This window comes from Pelobates fuscus, chromosome 1 (assembly GCF_036172605.1).
Source record: "Pelobates fuscus isolate aPelFus1 chromosome 1, aPelFus1.pri, whole genome shotgun sequence".
In the NCBI taxonomy this organism is placed as follows: Eukaryota; Metazoa; Chordata; class Amphibia; order Anura; family Pelobatidae; genus Pelobates; species Pelobates fuscus.
Genome location: NC_086317.1, coordinates 479,768,257 through 479,785,756, shown reverse-complemented (window position 1 = coordinate 479,785,756; position 17,500 = coordinate 479,768,257). Strand labels below are relative to the sequence as shown.

The following is a 17,500-nucleotide window of genomic DNA, read 5'->3' as shown; positions in this document are numbered from 1 at the left end:
AAACTTGATTGGGTGTCCCAGTTTGTCTCTTGACAATTTCTCTGGAACACCAGATGAACTAGCTCCTTGTGTGGAGGCATGTTCGTCTGCCGTGTTGGGACAGAAATTTGTCGTATGGGCTGTAGAGGAGCAGTATGCACAAGCCGGTGTTCTTAGACCTGCAAAGTGTCTGCAAAATATGACGGTATCAATCCTTCCCCAGTTGGATCTTGTTCCATACTGGGAGAAGGCTCCAGACACTTTTGCAGAAAGACCTATGGTAGTCATAAAAGGCTGAACCACCATATTTGTTGCCAAGGTCTAACAGCCTGTGCATACAAAGATCAAACTCCTCTCTTCTGCTAGGATAGACCACACAGATGACATCCTGGTAAATACCAAAGGTCAGTACAAACTCAGGGATAGTCAGTTTTCTGTTTAGGCGGGCATCCCTAGATCTGACAACAACAGACACATCATCGTAAGCATAAGTCTTATTTTCCACAATATCCTGGGAGGCAATCAGCAGGGAAGCCAGGTTGACGTCTTTACCTTCCAGGATATCTCTTTTTATGTGCTCAGGGATCATATGAGCAGGGCTAACTTCCTGGTCATCCAGGGTGATGGCTGGAGCAACTAATGGCAAGTCGGCTGGTGCTTGTGAAGCAGCAGCGGGTGGGCCACCTAGCGTAAGGGCCGTGGTGACCGACTCAAGTTTCTCCAGCCTGGAGTTGACCTTGCTCATGGACGCCATGAGTGAAGACAACATGGAATGTATGTCTCCTGGGTTGGACTGGCTAGGTCCTTCCCCGGCATCCATGTTGTTAGTTGAGGTACGTAGCAGTTTGAAAAGTTCTGCTTTCCTTGCTGTAGCGGGGTAGGGCATTTGCCGTCTCCTCAATTCCGTAGTTATACGAGGGATCGTCCAGGATCTGATCGATGCTGGACTAGCTAGCTCTCCTCCTTAAAGTAAAATGGCGGGTGGTGAAGGTGATGATAAGTCACAAATCTAGTGTGGGCAAGCCACTGTCATGAGGTCACTCCCAACCTCTATATACAATAAACACAATGCCTGAATACTACTTCAGACTACAGGGCGCCACAATCACTAGAATCTATGTTAATACTGTGTAGGAAAATCCCATAAATGAATAAATAACAATGGGTGGAAATCCCAAAAATCCACTTTATTGAGAACAATAAAATATGATAATGCAACCTGCACAGTGTATGCAGGAATATAAAATATAATATAAAATATGGTACAATAAACAGCCAAATGGCCAAGAACCCCTAAGGACAGCAGCTATAAACTCACAGAAGCCTTCAAATATAATAAGGTGCCAAGTGCTAAAGTGCAAAAATGCAGAATTCTTGATGTTACTGCTCCAAATACTGGAACCAACACTAAATACACCAATTCTGACAAATACAGTGCTTACAGGAGACAAATAAACTGCTGTGCCGAAAGTGCAGGGATCTTGTGGGTGCTCAACGCGTTTCGTCAGTGTCGACTTCCTCAGGAGCTTGCTGGATTCACACTGGTCCTCTTCTTCTTTTAAATCTGCCGGTCTGGCCGCCATTTGCTGGTTGCGCATGCGCAGATCGTGCCGTACGTACCGTCATACGTAATGACGCACGGCCGGTCGATGTGCGCATGCACCAACCAAGCTGGAACGCAAATCAACTTTATGCATAATGTACACAGCCGCATAACGAGCAGCCTCTATTGTAGAGCGCTCGATGTGAATGCGGTCTGTGTTCACAGACCTACCTATTATGCAGTCTCTAATTGAATACAAGTATGGCATTTTGAAACATGCAAATTGGACCAGGAACAATAGAATTGGCCAATAGGACCAAGGTATAATTTAGTTTATATGCAAATGCGATCATGCTATGCATATGTATATTATAAAAGGAGAAAAAAGGAGAAAAAATAATAATAATAATTGTAAAATAATGAATACTAAAAAAGGACATTAAGGTCCATTTGCATCACTAGATTCATGATATAATCAATTACATATACATGTTATTGAGGCTAACAGAGAAATAAAACTATTATCCAATGATTAAGTGGAGAAATAAAAGAAACTGACACTTAAAAGCTTCAGTGTGTCAGTATGATTTGACAAAGGTATGAAGGGTTTCAAATACTCAGACTTATTTAAATGACATAGTAAAACAGGGTATGCATAAAATAGCAGAATGAACACTTTATAAACACTAGATTATTTCATTGAAAAATAGATAAGATGTTTAAATAAAATATTTAATATTTAATATTTAAAATTTAAAATTTAAAAATTCAAAAGGAGGGAGAGATAAATAATGCGCATAATACATGAAAAATGAATCAAAACAAATGGTAAAGTAACCCGTATATATTAAAAATGATAGAATGACCCATACATATCAAAAATGATAAAAAAAGAGAAAAGAGAAACAGTGATCTTATAGGGTTCCAAGGATTTTTTCAGGGAAACACGATTAGCATCTCATCCTTCACTTCAACAACAGGAACAAAAGAGAAAAACAGGACACAGTGGGTTAATATAAACAACAAACCAAGTTAATCAATAAAAACAAGTATATCGAGATCAGTGTTAAGGCCCGAGGGAACCGATGATTTCATTTTGTAAATCCATTCGGTTTCCCTCATGGCTAGCATCTTCTCAGTATTTCCCCCTCTCCAATGTGGTGTGACCAAATCAATTCCAATGCATATAAAATCTTTCCAGTTAAAAACATCACAGGTGGTACAGTGTTTCGGAACACTATGTTTCATATTTTTATTGTGGATTCCATTAAAATGTTCCCGTATTCTAACGTGTAATTTCCTGATGGTCCGTCCTATATACTGGATACCACATTTACATTGCAATAAATACACAACATTCTTACTTTGGCAATTGATAAAATGTTTAATTTTAAAAACCTCCTTTGTAACTGTGCTTCTGAATTCTGTGGTTTTGTTTGTCTGGAATTTACAGGTGCTACACCTTCCGCATTTAAAAAAACCTTTAGGTTTTTTAGATAAAAAATGGTCATTCACTTTCCCCTCTTTAGGTAATATACTAGGTGCTAGAATAATTTTCAAGTTATTATTTTTCTTGTACAGCACTTTTGGTCTTGGTGGTAAAACATTTTTTAAATACTGATCTTGTAATAAGATGGGCCAGTTTTTCCTGATAGATCGTTCTATTAAATTTGCCCTACTATTATATTTAGTGAGGAAGGCAAATTCAAAATCGTTTCTATGACCTCTATTACTTATAGTTTTATTTTTATTTTTATCTAGTAGAAGATTATTTCTTTGTCATTCTACTTCCTGTTGAGTTCTAGATAAAAGGTCATCGGGATAATTTCTATCGTAAAATTTCTTATTTAAAACCTGTACTTGTTGTTTAAAATCATTCTTATCGGTGCAGTTCCTAAAAATCCTCATATGTTGTCCCTTTGGAATATTTGTCAACCAATTGCGGTTGTGACAACTAGAAAATTCAATGAACCCGTTCCCATCCGTGAGTTTAAAATAAGTCTTGCTTTTGGCCTTCCCTTCTTTTATAAATAAAGTAAGATGTAAAAAATTGATATGGGTGTCATGGATCTCTTCATTAAATTTCAGACCATATTCATTAGAATTAATAAAAGATAAAAACTCATCTAAAACCTTTCTCTCTCCCTTCCAAATTATTAAAACATCATCAATATATCTCTTCCAATGTACCAGGTTCGCACCGAATGGATTGTTCTGCCAAATATTCTGAAGTTCCCAATCTGCTACAAAAATATTGGCATAGCTCGGTGCGAACCTGGTACCCATCGCTGTTCCACACGTTTGAAGGTAATAGATCCCCTCAAACCAAAAGAAATCGTGGAACAGGATGAATCGTATAAGATCTAAAATAAAAGCAATTTGTTCTGTGTTCATTTCGGGATCCTTCATTAAAATTCTGTGAATGGCATCTATACCCTTTTCGTGGTCTATAACGGTGTATAAAGATGCCACATCCACAGTCACCCAGAGGTATTCATCACACCACTCAAAGTCCTCAAATTCTCTTATGATCTGTGCAGAATCCGTAACATACGATTTTGTCTGTGTCACATATTTCTGGAGAAAAAAATCAATGTATTGGGAGACATTACTGGTCATTGAACCAATCCCACTGATGATGGGCCTTCCTGGTGGGGATATCAGACATTTGTGTACCTTTGGCAGGTAATAGAAAACGGCTGTTTTGGGGGATGAAATAAACAAATAATCAAATTCACCCTTGTCGATAATCCCTTTATCGTAACCTTTATTCAAAATATCATGTAGTTTCTTTTTGAAATCACATGTAGGGTTATATGTATTGGTGTCTCCCAATATTCTCTGGGACTCCTTCATGTAGTCATCCCTGTTTAAGACTACAATACTCCCACCTTTGTCAGCCTGTCTAATAACTATCCCTCTGTTCTCTTTTAATTGTTTCAGAGCTAATTTTTCCTTCCTTGTCAGATTTTCCTTTTTCTTATTTGCCGAAATTTTCTCAAAATCTCGCATGATCATCTCACTAAAAACCGGGATATGATCCCCCTTCTCCCAAGTGGAAAAAAATTTGGACTTGTTTTTGAGACCCGAATGGATAGTTTCTGGTGTTATGTGCCCTGTGTCTACCAATGTCACATCTATACTAGGGTTGTCTACAGTGGTCCTAGATATTGGTTCAATGCCCTTCTTTTTTTCGAAGAATCTCTTAATTGTTAATTTCCTCAAAAACTTTTGAGTATCGATAAACAATTCAAATAAATTTGGTTCAACTTGTGGGGCAAATTTTAGCCCTTTGTTCAGGACACTTAGTTGTTCTGAACTTAAAATGACTTTCGATAGATTCAGGATACCCTCACCACTTGGTATTTTGTTTAGTCGGACATTTCCCCCTCCTCTACTTCCCCTAATCCTCCTGTGGCCCCCAATAATTTCCTTTTCTTTGGGGGTGTCTGGATAGTCTGTAGGGGGGAAAACCTGTTTCTGTGGGACCAGGTGTTCTGATTCCTTAGATAATGGTCTCTTGGTCGGTTTTCTAAAAAAAACTCCTGCTGACTGGGCTTATCCCTTATTCTCCTACTAGTGGTGTTATCTTGTGTTTCTTTTCTTCTTACCACTCTGTCTGAATCCTCATAATTTCTACCTATCTTTGGTTTTGTAGAAGTATTGTATGTGCCATACCCTTTTCGGGCCACTGTGGGTTCTCCAGAGGTAGTGTATGCCTCGTATCTTTTCTTGACTCCCTGATTAAACTGGTGGGGTCTATTTTCCCTTGTATTCCTACCATGGGGACCCATAAATCTATTATTTTTCCTCCACTTCCTTTGTATACCTTTCTTATAATCCTCTTTATCTCTACTCAATTTATTTTCCTTAGTATTTAAAATCTTCTCCTCTTGTTTTTCTAAGTTTTTATTTAACAACTTGCTGTTCTCTCTGATAGTTTCCTCATCAAATGCTTTATTGATCTCTGATTCCACCAGATGGATTTCCTCCTCAATCGTTTTCAAACAGTCCTCCTGGTATTCCACCAGGATTCCCATTAGTTGATTTGAGCATTTATCTAGGGCATTATTCAATTTTTCCATAAACATAGGGTTATCATGACCAAAGGCTAGTTCTTTTTCAATTCTCAGTCCTCTTGGTATGATCCCCAGTTTTAGATATTGCTGGAGATATTTAATCTCCCACCATTTTTTAACCTCTTTCTCTGCCAGTCTCTCTAATTTCTGAAAGGAAAAATTTTTCACAGCCTGACTCATAGTGGTTTCCTTCCTTGAGAAAAGGCTTTCAACTCACTTGTTCCTAGCATCTCTTATAGTGGTGGTCATAAGCCTACAATAGGCCATATCCACTAATCTAGGGCAAGCTTGACTGGATCAGAATAAAGTGCACAATCACCCTCTACACACCCTATAGAGTGAACTCGATACCTAAAAAGGTATAGTAAACAATAAAGTAAAATGGCGGGTGGTGAAGGTGATGATAAGTCACAAATCTAGTGTGGGCAAGCCACTGTCATGAGGTCACTCCCAACCTCTATATACAATAAACACAATGCCTGAATACTACTTCAGACTACAGGGCACCACAATCACTAGAATCTATGTTAATACTGTGTAGGAAAATCCCATAAATGAATAAATAACAATGGGTGGAAATCCAAAAAATCCACTTTATTGAGAACAATAAAATATGACAATGCAACCTGCACAGTGTATGCAGGAATATAAAATATAATATAAAATATATATTGTGTGGGAGTGATAGCTCTAGCCAGGGTGCTAGGCAGGGAGAAATCCTCTACTCCTTCCTGAGACATACTACAAACAAAACAATTAATTAGTGTATGAAAACCACCAAATTGTACTGGCAGGCTAGCTAAGCCCAGGGGCGGACTGACCGGTCAGGCACTTCGGACATGGTCCGAGGGCCCGGACGGGAGGGGGGCCCGCCATCAGGGGGCCCGCCGCCCCTTTAAATGCTGCAGCCGCCTGAGCGCTCTCTTAAGAGCCTCAGGCGGCTGCAGCTTCTCACCTCCCCTCCCCTGTAGCGTGGCCGAGCTGCTGTGCGGTCCGCAGTGCCCGGCCGGAGTGATAGGAAGGTGCTCAGTGTGCACCTTCCTGTCAGTCCGGCCGGGTACAGGAAACAGAAACTCCTGTTCCGCGCGGAACAGGAGTTTCTGTTTCCTGTACCCGGCCGGACTGACAGGAAGGTGCACACTCAGTGTGCACCTTCCTATCACTCCGGCCGGGCACCGCGGACCGCACAGCAGCTCGGCCACGCTACAGGGGAGGGGAGGTGAGAAGAAAGAGGGAGGGAGGAGGGGGGTGAGAAAAACTTACCGGGCCTTAGAATGGTAGGACTTAATGTAGAAAGAATAGTCAGAAATAAGCTGAAGTCAGGGACACAGACAGGAGCATAAATGAGAAGACAAAGCCAAAGGGTCAGGGATACAAGAAATATGGATAATCAGAATAAGCCAAGATCAAAAACCAGGAATAATAATACCAAACGGGCTCTCAGATAACCAAAGAAGTAGAATCCACGATAGGGCAAAGCAGAAATAAAGAAGTGGGCTTATGTAGCCTTTCCCTGTCATTCCTTGGTGGACAGGGGTCACCTGACTCCAGAATGTGCGTGTGCGCTCTTTGTGTGCTTGCTGTGAATGGACGCGCCGGCAGATCTGGCCATAATCCACCGCAACTTAGGTAAATTATGTATTTTGTTTAAGTGACCGCACCGATCGGGTGCGATCACTTGGTGTCGCGAACCGGAAGCCATGACAGTACCCCCCGCTCGAAGACTACGCCGGCAGACTCCAGCTTATCAGGAAAGTGGGCATGGAAAAAGCAGAGAAGACGACCCGCATGGACGTCCAACGTGGGAATCCAGGAGCGCTTCTCAAGACCATATCCCTTCCAATCAACCGGGTATTGCAAAGAACCAATAATCAATCTTGAGTCCAAAATAGAACAAATTTAGTACTACTCCTGACCCTCAACCACCAAAGGAGAAGGAGGGACAGAAGGAGATGTATAACGATTACACACTAGTGGTTTGAGCAAAGACACATGTAAAGTATGAGGAATACGGAGTCCGGCAGCAAGGTCAGGCATATAAGATAAAGGGTTAATCCTACGTAAGACATGGAAAGGTCCAATATATCTAGAGGCGAGCTTCATGGTGGGCACTTTGAGTTTGATGTATCTTGTGGAGAGCATACCCTGTCACCAACCTGATACCCTGCCTTTTCTCAGTATGCAGTTTGAAACGGGATGTTGCAGCAACCAAGGCGGAATGCACCTGATCCTCTTCATGTAGGTTAAGTGCTCATCACTGCCCCCATGCACACACTACACACACTGCCCCACAAACACTGCCCCCCATGCACACACTACACACACTGCCCCCATGCACACACTACACACATTGCCCCACAAGCACTGCCCCATACACACACTACACACACTGCCCCACAAACACTGCCCCCCATACACACACCGCCCCAAACACACACACACTGCAACTCTCACACACACTGCCACCCTCACATACACACTGCCCCACACATACACTGCCCCCTAACACACACACACTGCAACCCTGACATACACTGCTGCCCTCACGCACTCGCACTTCACCACTCACACATACACTGCACCTTTCACACACACTTCACCCCTAACACATACCACTGCTCCCATGCCCAATAGACCCAGCAGACCCCAGGTAAGTTGTCAACGGTTTGACTACTTACTCTGGGATGGGATCCTGGCACTACTGGCGCCATAACTACTACACTGAGCTGTAGTGGTTATTGTGCCTGGATTATTTATTTAAATAATCTACAAGTGCCCGTCCCGAGATCAGGTCCTGGATCCGCCACTGGTGCAAGCTGTGCGGTCACACAGGGCGCCATAACACAAGGGGCGCCCTGGCAGCCGACACGGCTCGCAAGCTGAATCCCTGATGGTCCAGTGGTGCACCTAGCAGGAGCTGCAGCTAGATTATCATAACTTCTCCCTTGCGGTTCTGGCGCTCACTTAGTGAGTCAGAGGCAGCCTCAGAGATTCCCAGCCTGCACTCTGACTCCACACATCACCAGAACCTCGAGGGAGAAGTTATGATCAGCACTCCCTGCTATTCACCTCCAGCCCACCAGAGGCCGGCACTGGAGACCAGGGACAGAGGAGACTTGTGATCGGGGACCAGAGAGAAGGGGCACTGCATGGAAGCAGAGGCAGCTCTGGACAAGGTAGGTAGGAGACTGAAATACAGCCTTGAGTTCCCAGCCACAGAAACTCCCCCAGTCTGTGACTGGGAAAGAAGCTGCTGAGTATAGGTGGTGTTACATCAGCATTAGTCTGCTGGTGTAACACTACCTACCTATCCTGTCTGTCTCATACCCTCATCTGTACCCCATTTTTATTAACGCTCACATGAACATGCTATATACATTCAGTCTGCGTATGTGTGGGACCCTGAACCAACAATTTTGAGTCTATGTCTTTATGTGACTGTGTTTGTGATTTTCTGACTATGTATGTGTCTGTGTGTTTTTTTTAATATATGTGACTGTTTTTTTTTTTTGTCTTATTAAATCAAAACAAGCGGGCCACGGAAAAATTATCAAAGTTTACCGGTCCGCGGCGATAAAAAGGTTGGGGAGCACTGACCTAAAGGACACAAGGCAAGAGTGATTAGAGCTTCCTATTATATGGTGTACAATCACGTCTTTCCATACAGAGTACACTATATATTTCTCCATTTTTCCACAGTTACATAATATCTTCTATACCCCTCAAAAATTCTGGGGAGTAAGTGAATACTATTTAGTGCTACACACTATCACTACTGCATACTGGTTATGTAAATAGTGTATTTTTCACATTTGATCACGATAGGATTGGAGAGTTCCTATTTTTTGTGTGAGAGCTGCTGCATTATAAGAGCACTTGTTGTAATTTGTTTTAAGCACCTGTTAACACAGAATATTTTTGCTATATTTGATACAATCATAAGAGTATGGGAAAGCATAGGTCTACACATAGCACTTTGTATGTTGTTAGAATAAACATATTGGAATGCGTTTAAAGTGTTGGTACATATGACAGAACAGTAAGATAATGCTGGGGTAGTGTTCATGTAAAGTGTTGGTAGTGGGACAGGAAACCCAAATCAATACTTAGTCCTCTATAATTGCTGTTAAATAATTTGATCATCTGGTTTCAAAAGTTTTATTTCTTGGGTATTTTTAAAAAACCCTTTCAGTACTTTGATCTTTTTAAGTCCTTCATTGAATGGCCAGGCTGGGAAAAGTGATTTCCCACAGGAGTGCAGTAATTTTGCCATTTACTTGCTGGGTGGTTTCCCCAATGTAGCAACCTAGGTGGCATTTGGTGCATTGAATCATGTATACCACATTGCTGGATGTGCAGTATGAGTATGATCCTTTAATGCTGTAGCTTGTATTGTTGTGTGTGACTGTGTTGTCTGTGCAAATGTGCTGACACAATTTGTACCGAGGTTTTTTGCATTGACTGGTCCTGTTTTCTTTATTCTTCCCATCAGTGGACAGCTCCCTGTTGATTATTTTTTGTTGGAGGTTTGATGGTTGTTTGAAGGTCAAAAGTGTTTCAGAGAAATTTTTTTTTTTTTGAGACTTATCTTCTGTTAACATTGGTTGTAGGCCTTTGATGATCTTCTGTATTTCCTCAAGAGCTGGGTTGTAGGTGACCACAAGTGGCACTCATGTAGATATTTTTTTTCTCTCTGTACTGTAGCAGGCGTGTGCGTGGAGTTTTTATAGCAGAGTTGATTTGTTTGTTAATAGTCTTTGGTTTGTAGCTTTTCTGTCTCATAGATTGGGATGGGAATTATGGTCATTAGGATCAGAGCATATGTGATGGTACCTAGTGGCTTGGCTGTAGATGATGCTCTGTTTAGTATGGGAGTGGTGGAAGCTGGAGCTGTGAAGGTAACTGCACCTGTCTGTTGGTTTTCTTTAAACCGAGGTGTGGATTGTGCCATTGTTATATGTCACAGTGTTGTCCAGAAAATTCACAGATCTAGTGAAATATTCCATTTTTAATTTGATTGATGGATGGGATGTGTTAAAAGTGTAATGGAACTGTTTTGCTTTGCTTTCAGTCCAAATTATGAAGATATCATCGGTATAGCCATGATATTTGTTTGGTTTGGTGTGCTGTATTTCTAGGAATTGATGTTCAAGGTCTGCCATAAACAGATTAACATATTGGGGTGCCATCTTAGTTCCCATAGCAGGGCCCATGGTTTGTAGGTAAACCTCATTGTTAAAACTGAAATAGTTATGTGTGAGGATGAATAGGGCCAGTTCTGTGATAATTCTGGGGCTATATTTTTGGTTAACGGCATAAGAGAGGAAATGGAAGCAAGCATTGATGCCATCTGTACGTGGAATGTTACTGTACAGAGATTCCACATCCATGGTTACAAGGATGGTGTTAACAGGGAGATTGGGGATTTGGCTGAGTTTGTTATATATATATTAATAAATGAAGATGGAGTTCACTCAGAGGTCTTAAAAAAATAACTTGGTGTTAATTCACATCACAAAATAAAATAAGTGTCTGATCGACGTTTAAACCGATCTGGGTCTTATTCAAGATTCATTAGATCGCCATGGGGGTGAGAGCGAAGATCTTTTGCGATATTTGTAAATTTATGCTGTAATAATTACATTTAAATGTAAAACATAACTATATTTGTGTTTTCTTGGTTACAGACAGTGAAAACTGCATGCAATGCACAGAGTATGAATGGCCAAACATGAAGCAAGATCAATGCATTCCCAAATTAGTGGAGTTTCTCTCCTACTCTGAAGGTGTGTTGGCCATGATATTGGCATCAATCTCAGTTCTGTTTGGCTTGTTAACCATATTAATAGTATTCATTTTTATTTCATACTGGGAAACACCAATTGCTAAAGCCAACAACAGGAACCTCAGCTTTATTCTCCTTGTCTCCATCTTGCTGAGCTTCCTCTGTGTGTTTTTGTTCCTCGGACTTCCTGTGGATATAACCTGCATTCTCCGCCAAATATCTTTTGCAATCATCTTCTCGGCAGCCGTGTCAACTGTATTGGTCAAAACAATCATGGTTTATATTGCTTTCAAAGCCACCAAACCTGGCAGTGTGTGGAAAACGTGGATTGGAGTCAAACTGTCCACAACTCTATTGTTGTTCTTCTTCTCTGTTCAAGTTATAATTAGTATAATTTGGTTGACTGTTTCTCCCCCATTTCAGGAGACAGACACTTATTCTTATATAGGAAAGATCATCATTCAGTGTAACGAAGGCTCAGTTATTGCATTTTACTCTGTCCTGGGTTATTTGGGGATTTTGTCAGCTGCTAGTTTTATTGTAGCTTATTTAGCCAGGACATTGCCGGACAGCTTTAATGAGGCCAAGTACATCACTTTCAGCATGCTGGTGTTCTGCAGTGTTTGGATTGCGATGATACCAGCCTATCTGAGCACCAAAGGGAAATACATGGTGGCTGTGGAGGTTTTTGCCATATTGGCATCAAGTGCTGGACTCCTATTTTGTATATTTTTTCCAAAATGTTATATAATGATCTTTAGGCCAGAAATTAACACAAAAAAATATTTGCTTAACAAATGATGCATGATTTTTCTCAGTCTGAATGTATAATATTTTATTTGGGCCTCATAAATACATCAAGTTATGTAATACTTGTATATAGAAGGTTTTGCTATGCTTCATATCTAATTAATGTTTTTTTTTATGTTACTAAATGTTGACATCTTCATATATGCATATTAATGTTCTAGCATCTCCAGTTATTAAGTAAATGAATGATTTCAAATATTGTGGACTAGATTGTATGAAGAAGCCCGCAAAATGGGCTAATTTGATCTAAACAGGGGATAACATATATATTCAAAACGTCAATAGTATTTACAGAAAGTGTACCCCACAATGGGACACAAAAAAAGGGATTTCTTAAAAAAAATAAAGCTAAACAAATAGATCTCCCTTGATTTCATCATTATTTATATCAAAACGTATATCTAGGTAGATAAAACAAACACACATAGAAACATACAAAAATAGAATGTGACAGCAGATAAAAACTATTTGGCCCATCTAGTCTGCCCAATTTTCTAAATACTTTCATTAATCCCTGGACTTATTTTATAGCAAGGAGAACCTTATGCCTATCAGAGGAATGCTTAAACTCCTTTTACTGTGTTAACCTCTACCACTTCAGCTGGAAGGCTATTCCATGCATCCACTACCCTCTCAGTAAAGTAATACTTCTTGATATTCCCATGTGGTATGTCACTCGCTCTTCAACTGTGAAAACCTATTACCGGACCTTAGAATGGCCGAATAGTACAAGACAAGCCGGGGTAAGGGATACAGAAATCAGAATAAATGTTAGGAATAGCCAAAGATCAAGGACAATCAGAAAGAAGAATAGTCAAAGAAATGCCAAGGTCAAAATTCCAGAAGTACAGGAAAAATAAACACGCTCTTTGATCAACCAAACAAATGGAAACCACAACAGGGCATCAAATAAAGAAATTAGAGAGTTTAAATAGCCTCAGGGGGGCTCTAATTTGTCAATTAGACATGGTGGCAGCAAAACGTGAGTGCACGTTGATGACATTATGACGCCAGTCCACACCAGCAGCCTTAAATTGCAGCCTTTGGAAGTGGATGGCAACGTTAGGCATGACTTTGTGTACTTCCAAAAAGGTCAACTTAAAAATTGCAAATTGTGTGGCAAGAAGGTGCAATTGGTGGATCATCTTACTAGTGATGGTATGAAGCAACATCTGAGAAGAACAGATAAATCTGTATTAATGAGGGAAGAAGCAAAACAAGAAAGTACTAGTGCAGACAGGAGGTCTACTGGTACTGATCTACTGGTACTCTATCTGATACAACACAGTTGTCACCAACTAGTGATACCTCCACTACTACTACCACCACCTCAGGCACAGCAGCAGACATGGTGAGGTTAGTGTCAGTAGCAGATTGGACTTGAACTTTTTCTAGTTTTATTCTAATTTGTTGTGGCAGTTATAATGTTTTCAAATGACTTTCATTGTAGTGGTTTTGCCCTGCCTGGATGAGTCTTGCAGTGTGGTTGTGCCTGCTACCTCTGCAGATGAAGTTGGTAGAATGCTGATATGGAACTGTGATTCAGTGCAACTGCTTGTGCTTTGCAAATTGCAACACAGTGTGTGACTGCAGTATACTGCACACTGAACTCTGCACTGCGGGTGGGAGTAGCAGTGTTGCAGGCAGGTTACAGCATCATTAAAGATAAATAATCCTTTTGCAAATACTTTTTTGTCAAAGCACTATGCACTGCATTGCGCTGTGTGCAGTATAGCCAAACACAATAACGTTACAGTAGTTGTAAATCACCAAACCGCAACCCATTTTTCAACACAAACATAAGGCAGGGTGAGAACGGCACCAGTAATTGAAAGGGGAAGGTTGGATAGGTGCATTAGGACTACTCTTGGACATTCCCTTGGATTTCATTCAAGGGCAATTTCAAAACAGCAGGCCAACAAAATCTTCCACCTTTTTGTCCAGATTTATAGAGTGCTTCTACAGGTCAGCATGTCTTTATTTCTTTCACGCTACACAAGTGGCAATCCAAGATGCCAGGTGATGGTCAAGGAGGTCTGACCTTTCTGGCAACCAAACCTTATCACTGAAGAAGCAATCCTGGGCATTTTCTCTGCAGTTGGAAGGCTAGCCAAAGCTTGAGACAGGAGCTAGAGAAAACAGGGCTTCCACACATCGTCTATTAGAGAAATCCTTTATAGACATGATAGAAAATATTTTAGAGCAGCAGGAAGCAATCTATACTCAGTGTCCCTACCACTGCATTGGAATAAATGTACCAGATTGGATCCAAAATAGATTACTGCATGCTTGCAAGGTGTGAGAGGGCTGAAATCATCCAAGTTATTGAACGTGATTAATAATTGTAACAATTGTTTTCCTTATCCAAATATTGTAGTAATGCACATGGGTGGCAATGATTTAGGTCTGACTGAGGAGGTAGTTGGACTCACTAGTGTAGAGCTCCTCATTGGCCTCTCAACCAAGAAGCTTTTTGTGGCCTAGAATACTCATGGACAAGTGCTCTCACCATAAGTCCTCCAAGAAGCACCCTGGCCTGGGATCCTCAGTGCCGGGGATGTTTGCACCATCACTAGCATGTGGACCCCAGCGTCTCTGGCTGGTTCGCATTACTTGGTACACTTACTGAGGTGCACCAGATACTGGCTAAGCTATTGGAGGTAAAATTCTACCTGTCCCAGGAGAGTACCCAGGCTCCAGGGAGGTAAAAATCAAAAATACAGGCCCTGAGCGTGTGCCATGCTGGAGCAGCACCTGGAAACAACCTGGATGGCACATATATAGGTGACAGGTCATGTCTACCATCTCACTGCCAGAGTGGAGACTGCAGAGGTGACTCCGGAGGATCTCGCCAATCGATTCACATCTGCAGCCTGCCGGAGAGGACTGGGGAGGGCCCCCTTATTGAGGCCTCCTTTCCATCCTCTAGCTACTTCTCCCTGACATACTGAGTGACCATTGGCACCTCAACAGGGCACTCTACCAGAGGAGGATGGACTCCTCTCTATGTCTAAACAAAGGAGGCCATCTTAAAGAGAAACATAGAAAGCCCCATTGAGTACCAGTACAACAGATCCTGTCACTTTACCAGGATCTGTAGCCAGTCACATTGAGCAAGCGATGGGAATTAAAGCCTATTACTAACCTCCTGCACATCAACAGGGTGCAAAATGCCTGGGGTCAATTCTTCAAGTTGAACATTTTCCAGGTCGTCAGACCTTATATTTTGCAACCAGGTGCAGATCCAGTAAAATTTCAGTCCAACCTAAATTTTGCTATGCCGACTGATGTCACTCAGCCCAAGTCACCCACTTAAGAGTTGCCTAGAATGCCATAGGACTGGTAAACTGTTGGAGAGTTAGGGGGCCATGGTGCTGAGATCTTGGGAATAGCTGCAGAAGCTGATTACTACAAGGTCCTTGACTTACCTTCTATGTGAGGTTCTCTACCTCCTTAGGTACCAAGGAGGGTTTAGGTCTTTGAGGACTTATCTTTGAGGACCGCTGTTTGGGAAGGGGAGATGGGCAGGAGGACTCCCTCTATTGGGACTGTCCGGGTGGGGGGGGGGAGTTTTTGTTGTTTGTTTTTCCCAGGAGAGAGCCACCTTTGCATCTTATTATTTTATTCACCAAACCTTTAATACATTTTCAACCCAAAATTTAAATATAATAAAAGAATAAAATAAGAAAAATAATACAAAATAATAAAGTGTACCAACACAGTATACACAAATATATAAATATAATACAAAAAATATATATGTAATTATTAATAAAATAAAATGATGGCCCTCTACAACAAAATAATGTTGACAGGCACAATGTCGCCCGAAATGTTGGAGGCAAACATTATTACACTTCCAATACCAGCAAACTGCCAACCAAGTGCGAGAACGTCCGCCTGATCTCGCTGCTAAATGCAGACACAAATATATTTGCCAAACTATTGGCCAACCGCATTAAACCACTGTTGCCCTTGCTGGTAGCCAGGGAGCAGACGGTGTTTGTCCCGGGACGCCAGGCGGGGAACAACACCAGACGGTTTATGAACCTCAAGGAGCTGCTTAATAGGAAGGGAGAAGCGGGGCTTTTGGTGGCGCTCGACGACAAAAAGGCCTTTGACCCTTTCGTCTAACGAACTGCACCCGACAAGGATGTCCACTTTCTCCATTAAACTTTATCTTCGCCCTAGAGCCACTGGCATCCACCCGGGGGGAGCAGAAACTTGCATTGTTCGCTGACGACATAGTACTCATCCCCACCAAACCACAGGTTTCCCTAACTTCCCTAATGGATCTCTTACAGACCCACTGGACTGTCTACTATTACAAAAATAATATTGCAAAAACACAAGCGTTTAATATAGCTAGGGATACAACTTGCAACCAACAGGCATACTATGATCAAAGAAAACCATTTGAAATTACTATCCAAACTGCAGACAACACTACATTCCTGGGAGGGGAAATCAGCCTCATGGCTTGGCCGAGTCAACTCCATTAAAATGATGGTACTTCCACAAATACTGTTCCTATTTCGCAGAATACCCATAGAACTCTCAAAGTCGCTATTGAGCAAATTCCAGAAACTTATTAATGCACACATTTGGAAGCGCAAACCACCCCGAATAGCTGCCTCGAATCTATACTACCACCTCCATGAGGGCAGATTGGGAGCCCAAGACATATATATATATTACATAGCAACCTCACTAGCCCAACCGGATAGCGCTACTAAATGTCTCTGAACAACCATTGTGGGCAATGCTGGAAAACATGGATGCACGTTCCACATTGGAACGCAAGCAAACTTTATTGCTATAGGCAAACATGGACATTTCCTAACTTACACATATAAGCTGGAGTTTTTTTGCCGGTTGCTACAACATAATATGTCCACATATCTGGCTTGTCAAATTGGTGCATAAAATGCAATACGAAAAAATATATTTCAAAATATATATTAAAATATATGTGTGCATGTAGAATAGATATGTGGATGAGACATAAAAAGGAATATCACACAAAGAACTATTACATAGTACATATAATACAGTTTACAAAGTAAACTCAGGGTGATTAATCAAAGTATCTAAAACATAATATAACAAGTATATATAAAAAAATACAAGTAAATATAAAGAAGGTATATATAAAAACGGGGGCAATAATCAAAAGCAATATTGATTAGTTTATCTGTTGACCTAAAACTTGTATGAAAAATAGAAAAGTCAAAAAGGCAATTAGTACTTTAGGATTAAGTGATACAACTCGGGAATACATTAGTATAATTCATTAAAAGATAC

The 17,500-nt window shown here is 41.1% G+C and overlaps 1 protein-coding gene across 1 annotated transcript in view; it reads left to right on the top strand.

Annotated features, from left to right (window-relative positions):
* The window catches only part of LOC134585744 (vomeronasal type-2 receptor 26-like), a 119,511-nt gene extending 107,324 nt beyond the window's left edge, over positions 1-12,187 (top strand). The window contains exon 6 of the mRNA XM_063441210.1: positions 11,289-12,187. Coding sequence (XP_063297280.1) covers positions 11,289-12,187 — 899 coding nt within the window. The remainder of the gene's footprint in view (positions 1-11,288) is intronic.
* Positions 12,188-17,500: the final 5,313 nt, after the last annotated feature.